The 23,947-nt window shown below is 46.3% G+C and overlaps 1 protein-coding gene across 1 annotated transcript in view; it reads right to left on the bottom strand.

Annotated features, from left to right (window-relative positions):
• Positions 1 to 20,466, bottom strand: part of STK11 (serine/threonine kinase 11) — a 46,065-nt gene extending 25,599 nt beyond the window's left edge. The window contains exons 1-6 of the mRNA XM_075037757.1: positions 18,924 to 20,466; positions 8,727 to 8,810; positions 4,782 to 4,871; positions 3,412 to 3,544; positions 2,792 to 2,928; positions 2,143 to 2,270 (exon numbers count right to left, since the gene is read on the bottom strand). Of these exons, the coding sequence (XP_074893858.1) occupies positions 2,143 to 2,270; positions 2,792 to 2,928; positions 3,412 to 3,544; positions 4,782 to 4,871; positions 8,727 to 8,810; positions 18,924 to 19,213 (862 nt within the window). The 5' untranslated portion in view covers positions 19,214 to 20,466. The remainder of the gene's footprint in view (positions 1 to 2,142; positions 2,271 to 2,791; positions 2,929 to 3,411; positions 3,545 to 4,781; positions 4,872 to 8,726; positions 8,811 to 18,923) is intronic.
• Between the last annotated feature and the right edge of the window lie 3,481 nt (positions 20,467 to 23,947).

Here is a 23,947-nt window from a genome sequence, read left to right as displayed (position 1 = left end):
GACAAAGGGTATCAGGTGCAAGGCTCCTCTGTTTAAAATGAGGCAGAAGGGAAAGTAGGAAATTCTGACTCCAGGTGTCATACAGGGGATGGAAAGGGAACAGCAAAGGGAGTTATTCTGCTAATGAAGCGTAAGATTTTAAGCTATCAATATCCTCAGGATAAGAAAAGAGAAACAATTGCCACACTCATTTTCCCTGGGGGACAACACTAAGTGCAGCTGAGAGGCTTATCACAAACCTCAAATGATTTCTGCTGGATGCTTTAGAAGACTGGCTGCCAGTCTAAATGGACCACTGGATTTACTCCGTTTGGGCTCATAAAAAAGGCTGTGTTTTGAGTCAGCATTCACAAATCAAACACCACATGTAGATCAGGACATCATTCCCTGGGGCAGGGGGATACAACATGAAACACGCATCAGTCAGAAGTGCTGGGCCATAAGCAGTAGCCACATTAGTCTCAGCAGAATGGCCAAGATACCAGCTGTGCTGAAGTGCAATTTGAAGCTATGCCTTATGTCATGTTTCTGAAAGCCGTTAAAGCTAGTTAACGCTTTTTGAAACACATGCAAATAACTTATTTCATAATCAGCACGGGGCGACAGATAAGCTAAAAGAGTCTCCCAGGAGTGGGATTGCAGGGGGTCTGCCACCTCCTCGGTGGCGGGGGGCCGAGAGGAGCCCCGCCGGCGCAGCAGCGGGCAGAGCCCGGACAGACAGCACCACCTGCCGCCGCACCCGGCATGCGGCCAGCACCCGGCGAGGACGCCCGCGTCCCCAGCACCCCAGCGTCACCAGCACCCCACTGGGCCACGGACCGCAGCGGAGGTGACCCTGCGGGGCAGGGAAGTGAGTCCAGGCTGGAGCTGCAGCTCCTCGCAGCCATCCACACAGGAGCCGGGAGCCCACAGGCAGCGCAGCCTTTCCTGTGGAGGCATGACTGCTGCCGTTTGTAGCATGAAGTGCAGCCGTAAACTGCTTTGAAATTGTTAACCTTTTGGCTAGCCACAAACTGCAACAGCACTGTGACCACGTAGAGGACACAGCACGGTACACAACCCCCCAGTTCAGTGATAACACCCGTGTTACGAGCAGACCTGATAACGCTTCTGACAGAGGAAGGGAAGCAGACTCAGTTTGCTCACAGTGCTGCACAGCCCTTCACCCGCACTGACCTCCTAACCCCACGTAGCACAAGAACCAGAAAAATAAACTTGAAACAAGACAGCATCATTTCATATCTGAGGTCTGATGTTTCACAAACAGCTGAAGTCAAAGGAGGAGAGCACAAGCCTGTGCTGAGGGCTGGGGAGCACTGCCGTACCCGGCTACTTCACTGCCAAAGAGGCAGCAGGAACTGGGGTCAGGATCTCCCACGTGCTAGAATCACATCCTACCTGCTCCCAAATGGGCATCACCAAGTTGGCTGCTACGCACAGCATAACTGCTGCCCTGACTATTCAGCTTTCAAAAGTAGAGACTGTTCAACAGTAAACATCAAACTATTGCAAAAAGTGACAGGAAAAACAACAAAAAAAACCCAGCAAACAAAAGCCACAACCCTCTCCTCCTACCCACAAAGTGCTGCTCCTGTTTCTACCACAGCCCTGTTGTGAAAGTGGGCAGCAGTCACTTTGCTCCAATATCCTTGCAACTCTAAATTTGGGGGGAGGGAGATGACAACTGGGACTGAAGCAAAAATTCAGAGCAGAGGCTAATGAGGAAGGACAGCAGAACCCGAGTACTCAGTATTTTACATTATAGAAAGCTTGGGCAAGGAATTTAATTCCATGTTCTCGCTTGCAAAACCTCCATCAATGCTATGATGCCATTTTAAATTTAGCCTCTTGTAGGCTTTGTCCTCAGATTTAAAAGCTTCTCAGAGCACAAGAAACATAATGCAAGAACCAACTCTATAAAGCGTAGTGACACCAACCCATGCACGGTTTAGTTATCTCAAGAAAATACCAGTGTTAAAGATCTTTCAAAGTCTTACAAGTTCATAAGCATAACCTCCTTTTCTAACAGGATCCTATATCTTCACAGGATATTTGGAATGAAGCTCTACCCTGGTGCTATGCAAGCTGAGCATTTGTTGCATCTATAAATTTTACCCTTTTAGAGTCAGCTGGGAGACTCACCTCTCAATAAGTCTGAGAGTGGAGGACCACAATCCTCTGGAATTGTGTAGTCACCTTTCCCGATGTTTTCAAATAATTTATAGATATTATCCCCTTCAAAGGGGTATAGACCCGTTGTAATGTTGTATCTGTAAAGGCAGAAGGAGAAGCTGTATGAGAAAAAGCATACAGAACATGTGTTCAGTTCTTATGTGACTACATAAACCAAAAGAAGCCAAGATGAAACTAAAAGATGAGTATTTGACAGTATTTGGAATGCCTCTTTAAACTTAGCCTTCCTTTATCACAGCCTCTTCATTCACACGAGTCAAAACCACCAAGACATCTCCCTGACAGGCTGGGATGGAAGAAACTTAAAAATAAATACTAGAGATCTTTGTGGTTTCTATTATTACAGTAGCTGTGCATCTCGGATGCTGAGAAATGGCTGGCAGAGTTACTCACTGAGAGTAAAGATTACTTTCTTCAGAATTACAAGTACTTTGGGGAACATAAACCCAACCAAAGAAGGGACCAACACACATACACCCTCCCTGCTCCCCCCAGCAACATACAGAAGAGCAGTGATGACAGCAGATAGCTCAAGACCAAGCTATTTGGGCACTCGTAATTTTTTATTGCAATTCCTGGATGCTGCATGGGCACTTACAGTGTGACCCCTGCGGACCAGATGTCTACTTTAAAGCCTGAAAAGGTGTCAAGGCCATTGGCAATTTCTGGTGGCTGGAATGCTGGCGACCCTTGGCTCGTTCTGCACGTGTCATCCTCTGCAAATGGATGCAATGCCTGCAGCAGATGAGACTGATTAGTTTCAAACTTCCACAGCAAACAAATTGTAACTGTTAGAAAGTTTCCCCTGGGAAACAAAAGGGGAAAACTCTGCTACTGAACATCTACTTACATATCATGAGAACATGCCACTACAGCAACTACATGCCAACAGTGATAATTCTTGCACCTCTCCTACCTAGCTAAGAGAGTCTTCATATAATAAGGGTAAGGTTATGTAGCTTGCCATTTGATCACACATTTGGGTTTGTCTAAGATTGAGGTCTTCCTCTATATGCTTCCTGGATGGAAGTTTTGTGCTGTTATCAACAAAAGTGTTTTGCCAATTACAATAAATATTCAGAGTCACTCTACAGCACTCTGCAAGTTGAACAGAACAGAAGCTGAAATGCACAATAAATCGATTGACACCACAAAGGTGACCTAAATCTAGAATGTCATGCTTCCCCCATTCCTGACTTTGCTGCACTCCTCACATACCTCTGCTACGCCTAAATCAGATATTTTTAGTGTCCCATTGGTTGTTAGCAGGAGGTTCCCCGGTTTTATATCCTTGTGGACAATCCCTTGGCTGTGCAAGTATTCTAAGCCGTCTATAAGCTGACAAAAGTACCTGCAGAAAGAGTTAGAGGAAAAAAAGTCAAGCACTTCCATAGACTAAGACTATATGAACTACTGATAATAAATAAAGCAAAGAGTGCTGTTATTGGAAACAAGCCGGAAATGTATTCACATCTGATGAGGAACTTGAGATTGAACTGTGGCGTGTAAGAAACAGCACTTAATCTTCCGACAAAGCCAGAAGTTATCTGCCAGAGCTCTGCAGCAGTGTGCTAACCACTTCAGACTCTGGGCTGCTCCACACCAAAGCCCTCTTCACAGGTCTGGGTATTTTGTAAGTGCTGAGCACCATGCTGGCACAGGCCTGGTAGTTAATTCTGACACCTGCTTTAGTCTAGGCTAAGTTAAGCTAGCAAAAGATGCTCTTTCAGTGGCATAGGTTGCTCTAATGGGGTGGTGTGGGGGGGGAGTTTCCTTTAGCCAGCAGAAAGGAGTGTTTTGCTGCACTTACTGTCAGAGACTATGGGCAGGCCATTACTATAATGTAACAAGCATTGTGCATTGACAGCCTGGCAACAATTGTGCGTACGAGTTTTTTATCTCACAGTATCAAGAAATAATACTTGACTTAATGTGCCTGTGTTTCACTTACACTATCCATAATCTCAGTCACCTTTTTTAAGCAAAATTAAAATATGACCGTAAAATTACATAGTTACCACAGATTTGCTGGTCTGCACTGATTTGATACACATGACAATCTCACATCTATTTCCAGAATTCTAAGGTTCCTTTACTTGCAGAGTGAAAGGGGCTTCAGCTTATCCTGTCTACTAACTAAACAAGCCAACAGATCATGCTGGATATTGCCAATCCTTAATCCATCCAAAGACCTTTAATCTCTTTTCTGACACTGAACTGTATGGCTTGCCTCCATTTAGGCAGGGCAAGTCCTTACAGATTCCACCACTGCATCCATCTTTGCTGAACGGCAGAGCTGTAGGAAAGGGGCCAGGAAGGGTTGTCATGTATCTCGTGAAGCAAAACAAAAGTAATAGAAAATTCAATAGAAAGATGGTTTATCTTAAAGAATTTAAGGGCTGCCCCTGTCACTACTTCATTAGTTTTTCATTTTTTCAATGGATGTAAAAGATGCAGTTATTACACAAACCCAGTTTTACTTTAAAGTGCAGCCAGCAGTCTAAGCAACAGAGTAAAATGTGGTCTTGAATTCAAGAGAGCACAGTGGTGAGAGGCTAACGCAGCCTAAGGAACAAAACTGTACTTACCCGTGCGCCTGAAAAACTGGAAACCTCTTTTCTGGGACACTGTCCAGCATTTCCTGCATCCCACACACACAGTACTCCATCACCATATACGTGAAGGCAGAGTTAAGGAAGCTTCAAGGTTAAACACTTCTCAGACAAATGCTGTATGAGGACTGCAGCCCCATTCCAGTGCAACTGGAGAGCTGCTGCACAGGCAGTCCTGTCACCTGGTGTACACACACCAGAGAGGTAGAGCCCCAGCTGTGCTGCACCTCCTCAGGTGGCTACCTTCCTCCAACTGTCTAACAGGAGGAGGCAAAGAACCCATGAGAAAATTCTTCTGCTTAACGACCAGCTGCAACTCTGTGACCTGACCTGAAACAGGATGCAAAGTCCACAAATTAAGTTGGAGATCTCACAAGCCTGACAGAAATAGGATAATACTCTGAAGTGGCTACAAAAAGTTAGGTAACCCTGGCAGAAGAGCTGCAGACTGTAGCATATTCTCCCAATATCCTCACTGTTCTGCACTTGACATAACAGTGAGCTCCCATCACCTTCCCCAAATTTTGTTATTCATGTCCTGTTTCAAACTGATACAGCTGTATGCGCTATTTAACAGCTGCTGCTTAGCCCCATCCCCATGGTAGTATTTCAGTAGCAGGAGAAAGGATCCCTAGAGAGCTGGGAAGCTTTTTTTGAAACTGCATGGATAAAAAAAAGTTACAACAGAATGCCAAGAACTGGTGGCACTTTTTAGCATTTGCTCCCTTGCAGTACCTTCTAGTTTTCAGCTCCTTAAGCTTTAATGTTGGGGCCAAAAAATGGAAACTACACAACTACCTAAAGCAATAATTGCCTCTGTTTTCTTCCCCTCCCCAGGCTTTTAAATGCAGAGTGTGTGCTGAGAGGGGCTTGCAAGAACAGACCCTGAGACATCTGGTGGCTTTGCCAAGGGAGTGCACCTTCAAGATAAAGAGCAGAGACAAGCAGCCTGTGTTCTCCACTCACTCTAATTATTCCTGGCAGATGCCTTCTTAACCTAAACCTAAAATAAGTTGCTTATGTCCCAGGGTGCCATCTTAACTCTTGCAGCAGGAGAGGCTAAAGAGATGACCTGCACTTTTAAGTGGGATCTGTGCTAAAGATTGTGTTGCCCTTTTGAAGCACACTCTATCCAGAAGCTCAAAACACCTTGCAAACTCACTGAATTTGTGCTACACTCCCCATATGAGCTGCTCTTCAGAGGGATGCTAAAGTACTGTAAGATTTTATGATGGGCACAATGCCACCCAGTAAATCAGTAGAAGCAAGAATAGCAGAAAAAGCTCCCAAAATTCTTTCCTACCATTTGTTACTCTGGAAGAAATCTGTGAACTACTTATATCACAGTGACGTGGAAGACATCAACTGTCCCACCTTCAAGACAATAATACTAACAGTAGATTATATAGACTAGCTCCCAGGAAGCAAACCCCAGCTCTCGTTCTCGTCTACAAAGGACAGCCTGATTTTGGTTTCACTAGCTGCCAGGCTGTTTTTCACCCCTTCTTTTGTAACTGATCCATCTCTGGTTGATCAACCAGATTAGAGTACAAACTTTCAGGCTGGAACAGATCTATTACAGGTGCCCCAAGAAGACTGAGGCTCTCAATTCTGCTAATCAATAGGGTTCTGCTCCCACGCACAACTGCACATACTGGTAACAGAAGCTGTCAGAGAGGGTGCCAGCTGGGATCCTGCTTATTGAACGGGGTTTATTTTCTGCCTGGATTAGTTCTCCATTCATCACCAGCTCTGCATTCCCAGCCACAGCAGGTCATCAAAGCAGCCCATTAAATACTAAATGTAGTTGATATTTTTAATCCAGTCATCACAGCTTTCTCTTTAGCAAATAAAATCATTGAAGGCTTTGACTAGGCAGGCAAGTTGTTAAAACACTATCTTCCCAAGTATAAACATGGCTGAAGCCTGCAGTTCACTTCTATCAGGCAACAGAAAACTCAGGTGAGAACAGAATCCTTCCTTCTTCTACAGGCCCAATTTCAAATGCTACGATGGTCATTCTGGAAATGAGGACTTTATTAGTAAGGGTGAAGTTGACAACACTCCCCTATACCTCACTCAACTTTCATTGCTTCCTGCAAGGCACTAATACAGGCATGTGCATGACTATACAGTGAAATGAGCAAGGGAACTGACCTACAGAGAAGCCAGCCTAAAAAAGAAAGTTACTTTCAAGCTGGATCTGTTCCCAAACCTCTTTACCATGTGGCTGCACAAGCATTTGTACTGCCACATCCTCAGCCATGCTGCACAGGCACCAGCAGTGTCAATGAAAAGCTGGAGAAAGGTTAAGCAAGAACATGATCATGGCTTAATTTGCGCTCCCAGCCCCACTGAAAACAACAAATTTCTCTAATTATTGCCACTCATATGCACAGAATAAGCACTTACAGAAACAAACTTTCTAAGAGTGTAGAAGCAGATAAAGATAAAAATAGTGAAGCCAACCGACACTTGCAAGGGAAAAGTACTGAAAAACAATTTATTCTTTTTCAAACACTACTGTTCAGAAACCAAAGCAAGGAACATCCTTCCTGGCTTAGAGGTCACATTTCTGAATGACCATTTTGGGTTGTCATCACCTGTTACCGACACATGAGGTCTCTCTCGGGCTCTTTTTCCTCATGCTTCTCCTTTAGCAGCCCAGATTCTTTATTAATTAAAAGGTATCTTTCTATAGACAGTAACTGAATTGCAGTCCCTTTGGTCTGCTAAGGCTACAAAACACAAGCAAAAATTGTCACGCTTTTTTTATCCTAATGATTTGGTGGCAGAGTATTTGATCTAATTAAAGCACACAAATTACCCATTTTCTGAAGTACTGTAATTGGAAGATAGTATTTACAAGACACTGTCAAAAATAAAAGCAACCACTTATAACATGTACTACAACAGATGAGCTCAATAAGCTTACAAACTGGTTTAAATCTAAGTGTGGCAGACTCATTAGAAAACCAGCTACTCGCAAGTTAAAGGCATATAATTACATTGGTCCGTGTCTATGCACACTTGGGGGACACAGTGCACTAGAATAACATATTAAAGTCTGAAAGATGCACCGAGATCACAAGCCACAGCTTTGATTCAAGAACTGAGCAGTTAAGTCTCAAAAAGCTGGGCTGTAGATCTCACAGGAGCAATATGCTTTCAATCTCTCACGCCTGTTACAAGCTTTAGGTCACTTAAAGCGGTATCACAAGGGAGTTTCACACAAACAACAAAACAAAGGAGGCTTGAGTAGGCTTGGGAGTTCATCTTATCTTGTTAAGGATAACCAGCAGCAAAGCATGCCAACTGCCCACAGAAAAGGCAACACTGCAGCAGTCCAGACCCTCCAAAGGGAAGGAGAGAGTTGCAGGCATCCGGATGCAAGCAAACAAGTAGATTTCTTTCTTCTTTTGAGTGAAAGAAAAAAAAAAAAAGAAACCAAAACCTAAACACCTGCCAAGGACTTAAAGGAAGAAGCATTAAAAAAATTGATTTCACATAGCATAGACAATAAAAGGTCCATCTTCAGGGAAAAAGAAGCACTAACATGTACCACAGCTAGGACAGGAGGTTAGAAATGACAGATCCACAGCTGTGTTTTCATCTCCAAATTGCTGAAGGTCACAAAATAAAACACCGTATTTGCGGGTCAGCTGTCCCCTACCCCAGCCCTGCATCAGTAACCTGGGGACAATATTTCATCTGCTAACTGCGAAGCTGAGAAACTTAAGAAAATGTACTTGTGTGGAAAGTATTCCAGACACACAGTATGTTTAATACCAGGGAAAGCAATTTTAAGCTTAAGAAACACTCAAAAGGGCCTTAACAAAAGTAGAAGTATAATGATTCAGCACTATAGCAGAGAACAATGGGAATTCAAACCTTATTAACAACTGTGTGAAAAAAGGATATATTTTCTGCTTCTCTTCATTGTATAAGACATCTACCAACTGGATAACATTTTTGTGCCGTAATCGTCGCAGGAGCTGAATTTCCCTGCAGGAAGAGAAAAGGAAAAAAGTTATGTTTAAAAAGCTTATTTCCTTACTATGGAATGAAATTAACATTTTCTAAATCACATAGATTTTAAAGACACTTCAAACTGTATTAGTCCCAGCTGCTTCACCTAAGACTACCTATGCATGCTGTTTGGCAGAAGGTCTTGTGTGTTCTTGAATTCATTACTCCAAGGTTAGACCATGAAAATACTTACTGGTCACTGACTAGGACTATAAACAAGCACCCTTTCAGTTAACATTACACAGCCAGTCAGTTTTCTCTGGGCAGGAATTTTAGTACATTGGTAAACAAGAGCAGGAGAACTATGCTCAAGGAGCAACCTACCTTTGTGCTGGACATGAAATTGGTTGTAAGAATGCCCTGTGCCAATGCTTTGGTGCCACTCAATGCAGGCTGTGTTACTTCTGCTAATAGAAAGTTTTATTCTGCACGCCAATGTAAACATTATTCTGGTTTTCCCCACAAAAATCTGTGCAGTGCTCCCCTTTAGCTGTTCGACTGGTCAACAGTAGGACGTTGACAGCCGAACAGCTCCATTCAAAGTGAGCAGGAAAAAGACAACGGCAAGATTGATCAGAAGTGCATCGTGCTGAGCCAGCCCACAGAAAACACCTGGTGAGATCCTGCTGGACCCTCAGACACCAGGCTGTGTGGAAAGAGAAATCAACCACAGGACACACTCTGCAAACCCCCCCGCCTCCACAAGCAGCACTGGCACTGGGCTTGCAAGGGCCTGGTGCAGCAAGCCAAGCCTCCTCCTCCCACCCATTTAAGACGGGTTTACCATGTCCCCTGCGGTCCCCTTCTCAGCTCACACCCTTCCCTATGGCCCTGGGCAAATGCCTCACCATTCCCAGTTAAAGCTAGTGCTGACTAAAGGAAAGGTATAACTGGAACTGAAACACTGCCCTATCAACTGCTCAGGCAAGTCAAAGCCTACCCTGATTTGCTCTGCATGTCAAAGATGCAGCTTTATCAGCTTCCTTCCAATTAAAGCTTTTCAAACAATGCTGACTGTTGGAAGCTTAGCTCACTATCAGTCTCTTCAGTTAAACCCCTAAAGATGCACTACATTAGTGTTTACCATAATATCTAGGACAGTCACTTCCAAGACAAACCTTTTATGTTTGCACTTCGTGCTTCTTTATACATGTCATCTGTAGCTACAAGAGCAGAAATAAATTTGCTTGGGCTTCCAGTCTTTGTACTTCAGGGTACATTTTTAATCAGCATCGTGACCAGGAACAACCCCCACAGATGTCAGTGCAAGGCAGCGTCGTGCAGTTAGGTGTGCTCCTGTTGTCGCAGGCAGTGCCCGGTGCCAAATGTGGCAGAGCAGTTAACACTACATAGCCCATTTCAGCAAAAATTCTGTTATTTAGCTGGGAAGCAACTTGAATATTAGTTACTTGCCACAAAAAGAAATAAAAAGTTTCTGCACCTAACAAGGAATTCCTTCTGATAGCTCTTGGATTATGAACAGATAGAAGTAATTTAAACATAAATATAAAACCATCAGAAACTGGCTAACCTACTAAAGACATGAACAAACAAAACCAAATTGATTTTTTTATTATACCACATGAAATTCATCTGAAGAGGGGCTGTTCAGCAGAACATGATTTTCTACAGAACACATAAGCTGCAGAAAAACCACGAGAGGTACCTCACTAGCAAAAAGAGACAAGTACATCTCCAGCAGCACTGCATCTTGCACAACGCACGTGGTCCGCAGCCATAAAGGGGAAGACAGCCAACCTGCCAAGGCTGCCAAAGGGGCAGCGAGTCTCCAGTGTTCCCGACCCGAGAAGCCCTGCACCAAAAGCTTCCCGCAGCCAGGAGATGAGCGTGATGGCTGTCAGAGCTGAGGGATGCAAGAACTCCAGAGAAGTTCATGGGTGGGAGATGACAACAGCCTCCCAGCAGTCCCACCAGCCCCCGTGGAGCTGGCCTTGGCTGGGTCCCAGAAACTCCAAACTCTACCTCAGCACCCCTCCAGCTCACCTCCTCACTCCCGACGTGAGCTGTCTGGAGACCTCCTACCCCAACACAGCCCTGCTCCCTGCCACACAAACCACACTGAGAGCTGCTGGGAAGTCATGCACAGTTTAACAGCTACAGGCTGCCCACCCCTGAGCACCATCAAAACCAACATACAACAAGCTGTTCAGCATCGGGGTTGCAGGCCAAAGACCCCTGACCCGGCCAGTCCACTAGTCCATTTGGGCGATCAGTTTAAGTATCTTTACAGTAGAGCTAGTACAGAAATCATCCTGAAGACACATCAAATTCCTCATGTGCAGTAGCCAACTATTGAGGCAGTTTCATAGTGCCCTTTAATAAAGCTATAACTTCCAGGAGAGTTCAGAAATGAAGCAACCAATACAAGAATTGCAACATTACTCTCAAGAATGAGTCAGAAACAGGAATTCCAGATAATAACTCCATTTCTTCCAAACTTTAGTCCTAACTTAACTTGACTGAACAGTTCAGAGATCTGAATTGAATCCTCTGTTTGTGGGGAATAAAGAATATAAAACTGAGTGAGGAGACATCTTCCCTTAGCTATGAAAATGGACCCTTGTATGTCATCTCCTATCAGCTGTTTTGATCTTTGTCTCTTGGGATTTTGTACTGTGCCCCAAACCACATTTTAGTATCTTTTGCATTAAACTCAGCCTGCAGAATCCCACTGGATGCCAGCTATGAAGATGAGAAACAGGAGGATCAGGACAGTCAGGTCAGGGTGGTTCTGTCAGTGTCTGGAAGCACAGATACTGCTCTTCACTTTGTTCTTCTGCTGCTCAATTCTGGGCTTGTGCTAAACTGTACATAAACTCTTCTTTCCAGTTTCTTTCTCTTGCTATTTAGTAAGTTGCTTTAAGAAGCAGGGTTACATTTCAACAGTTAGGACTCTTGAAAGCAGCATTACAAGGAATTCAGAGCACAGCTTCGGAAGCAAGAGCCTCTGCCCAAACACATGACACACCAAGCTCAGAAAGGCACTCACCCCTTGCCTGCACAATTAGCCAGCCTCTAATAACAAGCTGTGGCCAGTACAAAGGCTTGTTGATGCATCACATCTGATTAACAAACCAGTAACTGCTCGTTCAAAAGGCTCGTAAGATGCAGGAATGCAAGCAGGTTTTTTTTTAAAGATCTTTTAAGGATCCCCAAGCAGTAGTATTAATTACTTCACTACCAAAGTTTGGGCCAGACACTCTTCCTTTATCATATATGGCTTTAAAAAAACCCAACATTATGATAGCTAAACAGAAACCTAGGATAAGGCAAAGCTCAGAAGAGTGTTTATTTTAAATGGCAGACAGATTTGCAAAGTGATGCAGCTGCTCTAATTATAGTAATGACCAAAAGGCTGAAGTGGATTAAATTAGCATAGAAACTGCAGCCAGCATTAGTGTAGGTCTAAGAAGTTCCTGCATAATGAAGGGAGACAGGCTGAGTGCTCAGACCAAGCCGGCAAGAGAGGGAGTGAACACACATACTTTTTAAAATAAGACTACTTTGCTGTGAAGGCAAAGCAAGCTTCCAATATTAGGAACATGTTTAAAATCCTGATCCCAACAGCTCATTCCCTGTAATACAGCTTGAAAGCACAAATACTAATTCCTTCCACCTTCAATGGACTAATAAATATTTCATATTTCTGTAATGATTTCTTTTTCCAGAAGAACTCTGTGAACCAATCTAAAATGCCAGTGAAGTGCACCCACCTCTGGGGCAGAGGCCAAGCAGCCCATTTCCCAGAGGAAAGATTACTTCTATTTTTAGCTACTCTTGCATTCTAGAACAACTGAGGAACAGAGACAGCCAGACCACAGTCACCTCTGATTCCATTTCAGTTTTCAAACCTCACCAAGTAAGTGAACATAGGTGCTCACCTCATCAGAAGGTGCCTACATTTACTTTTTTCAGAATTAACAACAAAAAAACCACCCCAGCCCACTGCTTGCTTTGCAATTTGCCTGCAGAACAGCATTTCAACTGACAGTACTGGGAAAGAGAGATTTGCATGCCTACAGTTTGTTGCCTTTCCTCTCAACCAAGGCAAGGCAGCTTCCTGCCTTTCCTATACTAGCCTAGTGAATCTGCTCAGATTTTCAGGATACCTTTTGAGCTGCGGCAACTTTGCCTCCTTTCCTTGCTACCTCTAAAATTTAACATGAAATTTAAATCACAACAGTTGCTTTTGAGATCAGACCCCTCTCCAACACAGAGGGAAAGGGAGAACACCAGTAAGGGGGCTAGGCTGTGCTTTCTGCAATGCGGTAATCGCCTCCATACCCATGCTCCTTAACACCACTATTATGTGGCCAGAGTAGTCTCCATTATGGAATTGTTCCTAGCTTTCCAGACTAGAAAGCCCTCAAGTGTGTGACAAGACAGACTGCCAGAGTATGGGGCTTGCTTCAAAGTACAACCATCTTGGAGGAAAAAGAGAGAAGAAAAGATCTTCTAACTGATAAGTTTCTGTGTGGTTCTGTCAGACCCATTAAGCTCATCCTGCCAGATGAAGACTTATCCCTAGCAAGGTACCTTGCTTTGGCAAATAACAGGATGGTGGTGGTGTTGCTCAGAACTGTATATAGCAAAGCTGCCTACTTGTACCATGTGCTACACGACTTTGGAAGATGCCAAGGACAGCCTGGAAAGACGACATTCTTTCCTGGAGCACATCTGCAATGTAAGATTTAGCATTCTTTCTACGGTTTGTTTCAAGCCTCAGTTTCATCAAAGCCATTCTTGTTTAAATAAAAATGAACAATACAGCCAAAAGATTCGTTCCCTTCCTTTGGTTGACAAGGTTCCTCCACAGGTCTAAGCTTATAGGATTTTACTGGAGACGTGTGATGGTGAATCTTTTCCATGTTACCTACCAGGTCAGATCGTATGTCAGAAATGAGGGTTTGCAGCAGGTCTGCAGTGAGAGTCTTCAGCCTGGGAGAAGCTTAGCCTCACCCACTCCTTTATTCTTCAGCACACAACCATGGCCCATCTCAAGCTCTCTACATACAGCACGTGGTACTGAGGAACCAGGCACAAGGAACTGGTACACCTCCACCATAGCACGGGTGCCACAGTGAAGGGCTAGGAGATGCACACAAAGAACAGCTCCATATGCCAGTTCTGGCACGTACCATAAATCCACTAACACCATTCTTGCCAATTGCTACAAAGGACTCATTTGGTCTTTACACAACTGAACAACTACATGATGCATTTATTTAGATTGATTTTGTAATCCTGTATAGCCAAAACAAATTTTAATTACAAGTTAGTATCCCCAATATGCCACAAAGCAGATTAACTTATTTAAGGTCTAGCTTGAGAACAGCTTTTTCCTGTTTATTTCACCTAAAAATTAGCCTCCACTTGCAAGCATGCAACTTGTCATTTTCATCCACATGAGAAGCTGCACCTCTTCACTCTTACAAGCATGAGTGATATTTCAGATAAGAGACTCAGCAGAGCACTTCACTATTTCCTTCTGCAAACTAAGCTTCACACATCTGAATGTACATCTGACACAGGGAGGGGTTGACATCATGTGTTGATCTACACCTTTCAAGTTTCAGTATCCAAACGGTTCTTCTCCAGCCATTACCCCAAATTATGTTGTGAACATTATAGCATCTCCACCACACTCCCACTACCTCTCCCTCCCCTAAGGACGCAACATGTCAAGATACAGAAACATCCACAGTGGTCACCACACTTCTTCCTTTATGTGCAACCCAGAAGCTGCTGAGAGGTTAAATGCTGCGGACACAGATCAGAGCATACCCTCTGCCACCAAACACAGCAACCTGAACCCTGACAGCTCTCACCTTGCAGAAGCTGAGAGCAACAGGCAGGCCAGCACCTACTTCCAGAACCATGTTTGTAAAACCAAGAGGCTGCTAAGGGAGGTGAAGATCACAGTGTTACCTCTCTTTACTAGTTCCAGGCCTCCATCCACATCACACTCCTAGCAGGGATGTCTGACATTACAAGCCCTATATCCACCACAGCACAGCTACCCACGCTCTTCTATGGATTACAGTTTCTAACATTTTGCCACTGAACCCAAGCAAATATCCAGCTTAGCAAAGAAACTAAGAGCCACCCGGTTACATACAGCAGACCTTTATAGTTAGGAGGGACAGGAAATCAGATGAGTCAGCTTTAGCCCATCTCCGTCTAAAGCACACGCCTCTGTGGCTTGCAACAAGTCCTTCCTTCAGCAGAATTGTCCATGTTTTGAGGTGCAAGACTCTTCATTTGCAGACCCAAGGAGCAAACTGTCGAAGTACAGGCCTGCTACACATTTTAAACCTCCAAGGAATTCTAATGAGCATATATTCAAATCTAAGTAATCACTGAGCATGGTAAGTACAGTACAAGACACTTGGGATACGCGCAGAAAGTCCCAAACACTTAATTAAAATGTGAGGCTATTAGCACACAGTTTTATTAAACTTGTGCTGCTCGAGACAAATAGTCTTCCAAATTTTCTTTCATCTTTTTGGCAATCCTACTAAACTCATTTTTTTTGTATTAACTGGAAGCAGTAATTAGCCATAGTACTGTCTGGTTGACTAAGGCACCCCAACCTTTCTCTAAAGTAACTGAAGAGAAATGAAGGTTCTCTAGATGGATTTAGGGAAATGTGTCTTATGCATTTAAACTCTCAACATCCTCACCAGGACTCACAGATCCCTAAACAGCTCATTTTTCTGTGGCAGAACTGGAGTATTTTAGGGTAGAGAATAATAATTCAATTTTACGTAAGTCTCAAACATATTTCAGTCATAATTTCTAGGTCCCCAGAACTCTGTTACTGCACCAAGAGACAGGGGTGGGACAACCAGCCTGCACATGCAGGACAAGGCTGCAGTTTCAAACATAAGTAAGGAGTAATACAAAAATGGCATTAACAGTTAGAGCTCCCCGAGCTATAACACCAGTCCCACATATCCAGGGTCCCCAACGCGCAGCACAGACCTGTATGATCCTCTGCAGCTCATCGTTATTGTGCTCTCCCTTGCTGTCATTAATCCCTGTATATTATTTGCTCATGTAATTACCCAAGGGCCAACAGTCTAGGAACCATTTTCTAGGGAATTTCTTTGATGACACACTGTCAATGCAAGTTTCATCTTCGCTACAGTAGCAGCAATACTGAGGCATCCCGTGATAACGGCAGAGGCACAAGCCCATTATAATAATTCAATTACATCTTTGTAACCAAGTCACAAAGGTAGCTTTTTCCTGTATGGTAAGAAATGCTGGAGATCACTTTAGTAGGAACAGGCACTGTCTTTGCAGTTAAGAGAAAACCGTACAACAAGGTACTTTGAGACTGAAATAGTAAATGGTCACTTCCAAGAGATAAGGACTTTTAAACCAAGCCTGAACACGTGTCCTAATTGCTTAGACCCTCTGCCAGTGCACTTTTAGCACATTTGCAGCCCTATATGAAGACATTAACCCCCAGAGAGCAGACTAATAGTTAAGACATTATGCAGTGATTCTGATTATGCGGTACAGCAGAGAAAACAATTCATTAAGGATTCAGAAGACTCTTGCTCCTGACCATTTCATTTACCATGAATGCAAATACTTTGGAAGAGCCTTCTGCTTGCACATAGCACTGGCAGGGAGAGAGAGCACCAAGCAGTGGTCTAGTTCTGGTGGCAGATGAAGAGATTTTTAATCTCAAAGGGCACTAACTGAAGTCGGGATGTTTACGAAGATTAGACAACTAATCACACTCATCTCTCACATGTACTGAGCTGCGGACATCCTTGTATAGATAAGGATGCAAGTGGGACTGGAAGCAGGCCTCACTGTAACACAGGAATTACATATTTACTTATTACTGCACTTATTAATAGCTTTCAAGAAAGAAAGGACAACCTAATGATATGACTCAGTCCACAATCTGATTTTCTGCTGTTCTATTACATGTGGGTAGTTTGCTAGGTACAAACTGCTCAGCAAAGCTGCTCAAATGCAGTTGTAAAAAGTGAAATTTTAATGGAGTCTGGCCAAGCAATGTGACATTGAAAAAAATAATGTTAGCAGTCCACCACTACCTGGACTACCAGCAACAGTTTGCTCCCCCCCCCCCCCCCATACCAACTGGTCAAACCATATGGGTTTGATGCTGTATCTCACAACAACAGGTTTATTCAGAGTGGAGACAGCTTTCGCTGCCTGTCACAGTAGTGCAAAAGGGTATTGATAAGGTCAGAGTGCCACAGTACTAGGGTACCACAAAAATACGACATTTTGCCTTAAAAAAATTCACCACTGAAGAAGTAGGCACAGCAAACAAATAGGTAGACAAAGAGAAAAGGACAAGGTGACAAAAATAGGAACTTGAACTAAAGTAAACCTTCATTACAAGACAACATCTAAAATCTGCCTCAGTGTTTTGAAGCAGGTGTGGCTGAGCCAGAAAAACATCCACAGCAAAATAGAGTGGTGCTTGGCTAGTCTGCTTTAATAACTAACCTTGATGAAACCAAGACATTCACAGACAGCCTCTGTGCATGAATAAAACTTCTACAGAGTTCACTTCAGGACAGAGGACCATTACCATGGTTCTGATATCAGGAAACTCTCCCAGTATCTGGCTAGTCTTTTTTCACTACAGCAGTGAAAAATTTAAACTTAAAAGTTTCACTAAGGAGGAAACAATCTCCCCCTTCTTCAGTAGAAGCTCTTGATGTAACTGAAGGAGGGGGCAAGGGTAGAAAGGGGCACTCATGCCTTTACCAGAAAAACAAGAAACATTATTACATATTAACCAACAGTTTACTCTGATTCTGAACTTGAGCCAGCAAAGGAGGGAAAGGGAGGTCCCAGCATTAGGATTTGTGACTATTCCATAGCTAAGCCTGTCACCGAAGGTTAGAAGGCAAACTTAAACAGCTCACTGACAGAAGTCCCAGTACAGGATGTGAAATATCTCACAGCTGAGCTTAGAAACTCAAACCAAACTGAGAAACAGAAACAAGACTCTGCTAGGTCAGGGCTCTACACTCAGCACACCACAGCTAAAGACGCAATACAAGAGTCTTCTAAACATCTCACAGGTTTTCCCTCCCACTACGAGATAAACCCTTGCAAATAGTTTGTTTTGGCTGCAGAAGGCTCCCCTCCATAGCAGATAAACAACTATCTCGCAGGGCTGTGACAAACTGCTTGCTGCAGAAAACACAGCTGGCTGCAAGGTCCCTGCAAGCCGAGCACAGCCCCAAGAAAAGGGAAAGTTTCATACACCAGGCCCTACAGAGTCAGTGTAACACCAGGCTTCTCCCACAGTTAATTTTAATTAGTTACTTGTGCCCTTACTAATCAGTATGTAACTGGCACTTTGAAAGCTTCCAAGCACAGATCTTGAGTCACTGAAATAAAAGAGGTTGACAACCCTTGACCCCATTTTACAGCTGCAGAAATCAACTCAAAAGAGCCTTGAATTACATCCCAAACTCATTAGTCAGAAATGAAATGGAGAAAAAAACCCAGGACTTCCTATGCCCATTGGATGCACAAGCCATTGGATCACGTTCCAGGCACCTACTACACGGGTGGGAACAGTAATTGCCAACCCAAAGAGCTCAAGAGCCACACGTGCCTAGACGGGTACACAAAGAACACAGAATGGAACCACACAAAGTGCATTTCTGCACTCTCAGCTACACCACCTCTCACCTTTCCTAGCTGACAGCACCACAGTTTACCTCTTCAAGGTTAAATGTTAAAGAGGAATTTTTTCAAGAAATACTATTTTATTCTTTAAGTAATATTATTCAAAAAATGGCGAGTGTTACAGGCTGCCTGTTGGTACAGACAGACCTGCCTCCCCGGCCCTTGAGAATCAGTTCCTTTCCCTGTTCCTAACATCAACTGAGCACTGGCTGCAGTTCAATGGTAAAGAGATTCCTGAATACCTATGGTTTAGGAAGCACTTCCACAGCAGAAAGCCATGTTGTGAGTTAAAATGATACAGAACTTCAGCTGGAAAATAATGACAAAGTTTAACCCCCCAGTTCCCAGTTACTGGAAATATTTACTCACTTTTTCACATTTGCCTCCCCATTGGGAATTCTGCGTAACTTCTTCTTCTTCAGTATTTTCACAGCTCTCCTACAGAGGGTTTCAGAGTCCAACATCTCCTTGACTTTGCCATAAGACCCTTCTCCAAGTAAGTCTCCCATCAGGTATTTGCCAATAAGCTTTGCCCTTTTCCGCCGGGGCTGGTAGATGACCTCCGTAGAGTCAATGCGATGGATAAAAGTGTCCATCCCCACAGACATCAGCTCGCTCTCTGCAAACATACCCAGCTGCTGCGGCTCCTGCATATCCATCCTGGATTAAGTTCCTTAACCTGTTTTCCTTAAGCGCTCAGGGTTTTAATCCTGTTTGTTAGTTTCCAACACTCCCTTTTACTCCTTCTTGAAAAAAAAAATCCAGAAGATTGTACAAACATGAATAAAAAAAAACAAAAACAAAACAAAACCAAAACAAACCTATGAGCTGCTTCCAGCTCAACTGGATGCTAAAAGATCCAGGCCTGGCTCCAGTAACACAATGTCTTTTAAAAAGAATATATATCTTTGACCAGATACACTCAGTTTGGGACTTGCTTTGCTTCTGACCTGGTCCCACTACTGGGGTTCTTTCAAGTCAACTTGGCCTTTAACTTGGCCCAGTTTGATTCTTAAGTGCTAGGTCATCCTCTGGGACTTTAGGCCGCCACATAAAAACAGACAATTACTGAGTCTCTTTCGTGACTTTCCATTCCTAGCAGATCATAGTCACCAACTCCAAACTGGATGGCAGGGGAAGCGTTTCAGCCCTGCTGTCCTCACCGTCCAGCTATGAGCACAGATGGGTTTTTTTTCTTCAGCCGTTTGGAAGCTGGAACCAAGTTTCTTTGAAGGAGTTTTCAGAAACAATTCTAACGTCTCCGCTTTTCACGCCTACAAAAGTTTGAGGCCTTCGGTGCCTATCAAGATCTCCCAGGGGCATCCTTCAACCACTTGGATTCCGCCTGGCACATGATGTGTCACCACCACTGGTCCTGGTGTCAGCCGGTGTCAGACAACGCAAAACCTACTACAGCTTTACCGACCCACCTTAAAACGGGAACAACCAAGAGGAAGTAATTCTCTTTGCCCAGTAACCAAAACACCCCATTCCCTTTCCAGCAAGGGAAGGTCAGTAAGGAGATGTCAGCCCCTCCTGGGCTCTCCCCCCGCCCCACAAGTGTCGGGGGGCACACACACACACACACACACCCCGCTGCCACCCCCGGGGGCAGCAGGGAGGGAGTGAAAAGGGGATAAAACACCTCAAGTGCAACCAAATTAGCGATGGAGCCAGGAGGGAAGGGTCGTCCCCCCCTCCCCGGGAGGGAGATGACCTCCGGTTCCTCCCCCGCCTCAGCCAAGCCCCTCGCTTCCACAGCGGGGCGGGGGGAGCCCGCCCGAGACGGGGCCTTTCCTCCACGGGCCGGGGACGAGCCCCGCAGGCGGCTCCGGCCGCTCCCTCAGCCCGGGCCCTCCGCGCTCCACTGCCGAGTCGGGGGAGGGAAGGGGGCGGGCAGCCTCCTGTGTGTGTACTGTCCCCCCCCCCCCACCCCACACCCCGCTCCCCGCCGCCAGGCTCGGGAACCGGGCCGGGTCTCGGCGCCGCGCTCCCGCCACCCCCCCCACCCGCCTCAGGGGGAGCCCCGCCAGCCGCTACCCCCCCCCCCCGGCTCTGCCACCGCGGCCCTGCCCAGGGGCCCGCTCACAACCGCCCCACCGGGTCCCGCCGCCGCCCCTTTACCCCCGCCGCAGCGCGCAGGCCGCCGCCATTTTGTTTACCTCCCGCCCCCGCCCGGCCCGGCCCCGCCGCGCTCCCGCCGCTGCCCCCTCCGGGCCTCAGCACCTCCCTGGCGACCGACGTGCTCTCCCATTGGCCGCGGCGCCGGCCCCGCCCCACCCGCTCGGCCGCCGGTTGGCTGCGGCGGCGCCACGAGGGGGCGGAGCCGGCGGTACGGCTTTCGCTTCCGGTTGGTTCGCTGCCTTACCGACCCGCCTACCTACCCTGGCGGGCGGCGGGGCGCTGTGATAGACCGCGGGAGCTGCCCGTCACCGGCAGGGGCGGGGCTGACGGCGGCGGCGGCGGGGCGGCGGAGGGCAAAGGGCAAAGGGCGGAGGGGAAGCGGGTGCCATGGCGACGGGGCGCGGGGCCTGTCCCCGCCGCCTCTGCGATCGGGGCCTGCCCTGCCGGTAGCCGGGGCCTGCCGGGCCGCGGAGCCCTGCCCTGCCGGCAGCCAGCCCCGCTGCCGCCGTCCTCGCAGGCTGCCCTGCAGCAGCTGCGAGGTTGGGGGTGAAGCCGGGGCCTCCCTACTCTCCCCCTGCGCCGGTTCCCCGGGCCCGCCGAGCTCAGCGCAGCTCCTGGTGTGTCCCAGACGGCTCTGCCTAGGGCAGCCGTGCCGGTCCAGGCCGGGCTGGGTGGTTCCTGCTGCCGGGTGTCTTCCCTGCCAGGTACGGCCCTTCTGGCAGGTCCCGCAGACCCGTGGGTGTGGAGCAGGGCCGAGAAGCTGCTGCTTCACTGCCCACCTTTGAGGAACAGCCGGTAATTCGGCACCGCCCGTTTTTAAGCAGGGCACAAACGCCCTTGAGACAAACCGCGTCTTTCTCGGGAACATCTTCTGCTGCCAGCGCTTCGTGCGAAATTTAACACGCGTTAAACCTCTGCAGCGCTAGGCAGGGAATTCTCTTACAACAGCTCTCCTGAGGCGAGCTTTTTCCCTCCTCAACAGCTGCTGGCCTGTCCCACCATTGCTGCCCACTCAGGTCCCTTTTCCCCCGTCCTCCCCTCATTAGACCACGCTTCACTGGCTTCTCCCCCCCCCCCCCACTGCTGAAGGCTCCCGATGCATCCAGCACACTTGGGTATTTTGGTGAGGACATTCAGTCCCAAAGCGTGTTTTCATGCTCCAGGATAATAATAAATAATGGATGGTAAATAGAACAGGTTTTTATCTGTAACCCTCAGAGGCGATAGAGGCACCGGGGAAGCTGCAAAGGCCTCTGAAGTGAAGCCAGTGCTGGGCTGGGAGGCGGCATCTGTTTTCTCTCTGCTGTGCGATGTCAACACGGGCACTGAAGACTTCTGTTTCTGATAAAAAACACGGCTGGGGAAGGGTTTCCATTGAGTCAAGCATGGCAAGCAGCATTTGTGCTCCTACTGATCCTCAAACCCGAAGGCAATCCGTGCCGCTCGTCTTCATCAGCACAACAGCCTCCTCTGGCTGCGGGCTCAGCTGTTGGGGAAAGGCCACCCTGTGATCCCAAAACCCCAGCTGATACCAGGTGCATCCTGACCCTTCCCCACCTGGAGAACAGCCGGGGACATTGCTCTGGCTGCAGGAGGTGCCTTTACTGGGGAATTTACCAACATTGCTTGTGTTTTTCACTCACTCAAGTACATTCCCACCTCCCTCGCCCTTTTCTCATCTCACAAGGATTCATTTGCCTTTCACTGCATGTCAGCAGCAGCAGCACCCAGGGATCACCCCAGGCCCCAGGAGGCACACAGTGCATGTCAAAGATAATCCTGCCCACACAGCTTATCTCCCCAGCAGGCAGGAAAGGAAGCAGACAGGCAGGGATGCTCGTCATAGCACAGCCAGGCCTGGAAACACAGGGCTGAAACACACTGCCAGGAGCCCTCCGGTCCCCTCGAGACAGCCTCCAGCACGGCTCACCTCTGGCACGCAGTCATCCAGCCTTTAGAAAGCTTCCCACCCAAGCACATCAGTGCTGAACTGCATCTCCTGAGGGAGATTTTTTCCTGATACGCAACGCAAATCTTCTCGGTGCCATAGATCCCCCATTTCCACAGGTTTCTCACCCTCTCTGCCAGCGCTCAATGCCATACCATGTCCAGTCCAGCATCTCTGGCTCCGTACTCACTCACTCGCCTTGGAAAGCTGCTCCTGCGGCTCTCCCAGCCCACGTCAGCAGTCCCATGCATCCAGCAGTGCGTGTTTAAGGGCAATTAAAGGCAGGGATTCCTCAAAACACCCTGTGAGCCAGACAGTCTGCTGAAATCTGTGTAAAACTTGTTCTTCTCCCCTTTTATTTCTACAGGAAAGTTCACACCCGAGAGAAATGGGGAGTTGGGACCTTCCCTCTCCAGGCAGGGTGGCTGGTGGGTTTGCACACCATCCCCCACCACCAGCCCCAGGGGCAGCTCTGCAGCAGCCCCGAGCAGTGAGGGAGCAAGCAGCTGCCTGGGCTTGTTTGTTTTTTTTAGAGGCTCTGTTATTTGTTTGACACAGTTTCCAGCTGTTGCCATTTGCTTTTGGTCAGTGTGTTACAAAAAGAGAAGAAAACATCGGAGAAAACATCCCTGACAGTTCCCTTTGTGTGAGTTGCAATTTACTTTATTTTGAATTTTGCATTAAGGGATCATCATGATTGAACCCCAGCCAGCAACTAGGCACCACACAGCTGCTTGCTCCTCCTGTGCCAGTGGGATGGAGAGAATTGGGGAAAAAAAAAAAAAGTAGTAAAAGTTGTGGGTTGAGATAAGGATGATTTAATAACTAAAGCAAAATAAAATATATTATTAATAAAATATTATAATAACAACTGTAATGAAAAGGAATATAACAAAAAAAAGGAAAAAATTAAACCCAAGACAAGTGATGCACAATGCAGTTGCTCACCACCCGCTGACCGATGCCTGAGCAGCGATCGGCCCCTCCTGGCCAACTCCCCCCAGTTTATATACCGAGCACGACATCCTGTGGCACAGAATAACCCTCCGGCTGGTTCAGGTCAGCTGTCCTGGCCATGCTCCGTCCCAGCTCCTTGTTCACCTGCTTGCTGGCAGAGCAGGGGAAACTGAAAAATCCTTAACTCTAGATAAGTGCTGCTTAGCAACAACTAAAAACATCAGTGTGTTATCAACATTAGTCTCACACTAAATCCAAAACACACTGTACCAGCTGCTAAGAAGAAAATTAACTCTATCCCAGCCAAAACCAGGACAGTGATATTTTAAGCCCTTCTCCTGGAAGGGATGTGGTTCCATAGGAA

Source organism: Buteo buteo, chromosome 10 (assembly GCF_964188355.1).
Source record: "Buteo buteo chromosome 10, bButBut1.hap1.1, whole genome shotgun sequence".
Lineage (NCBI taxonomy): Eukaryota > Metazoa > Chordata > Aves > Accipitriformes > Accipitridae > Buteo > Buteo buteo.
Note: the sequence above shows the minus strand (reverse complement) of the source record. Positions and strands in the feature narration are given on the sequence as shown.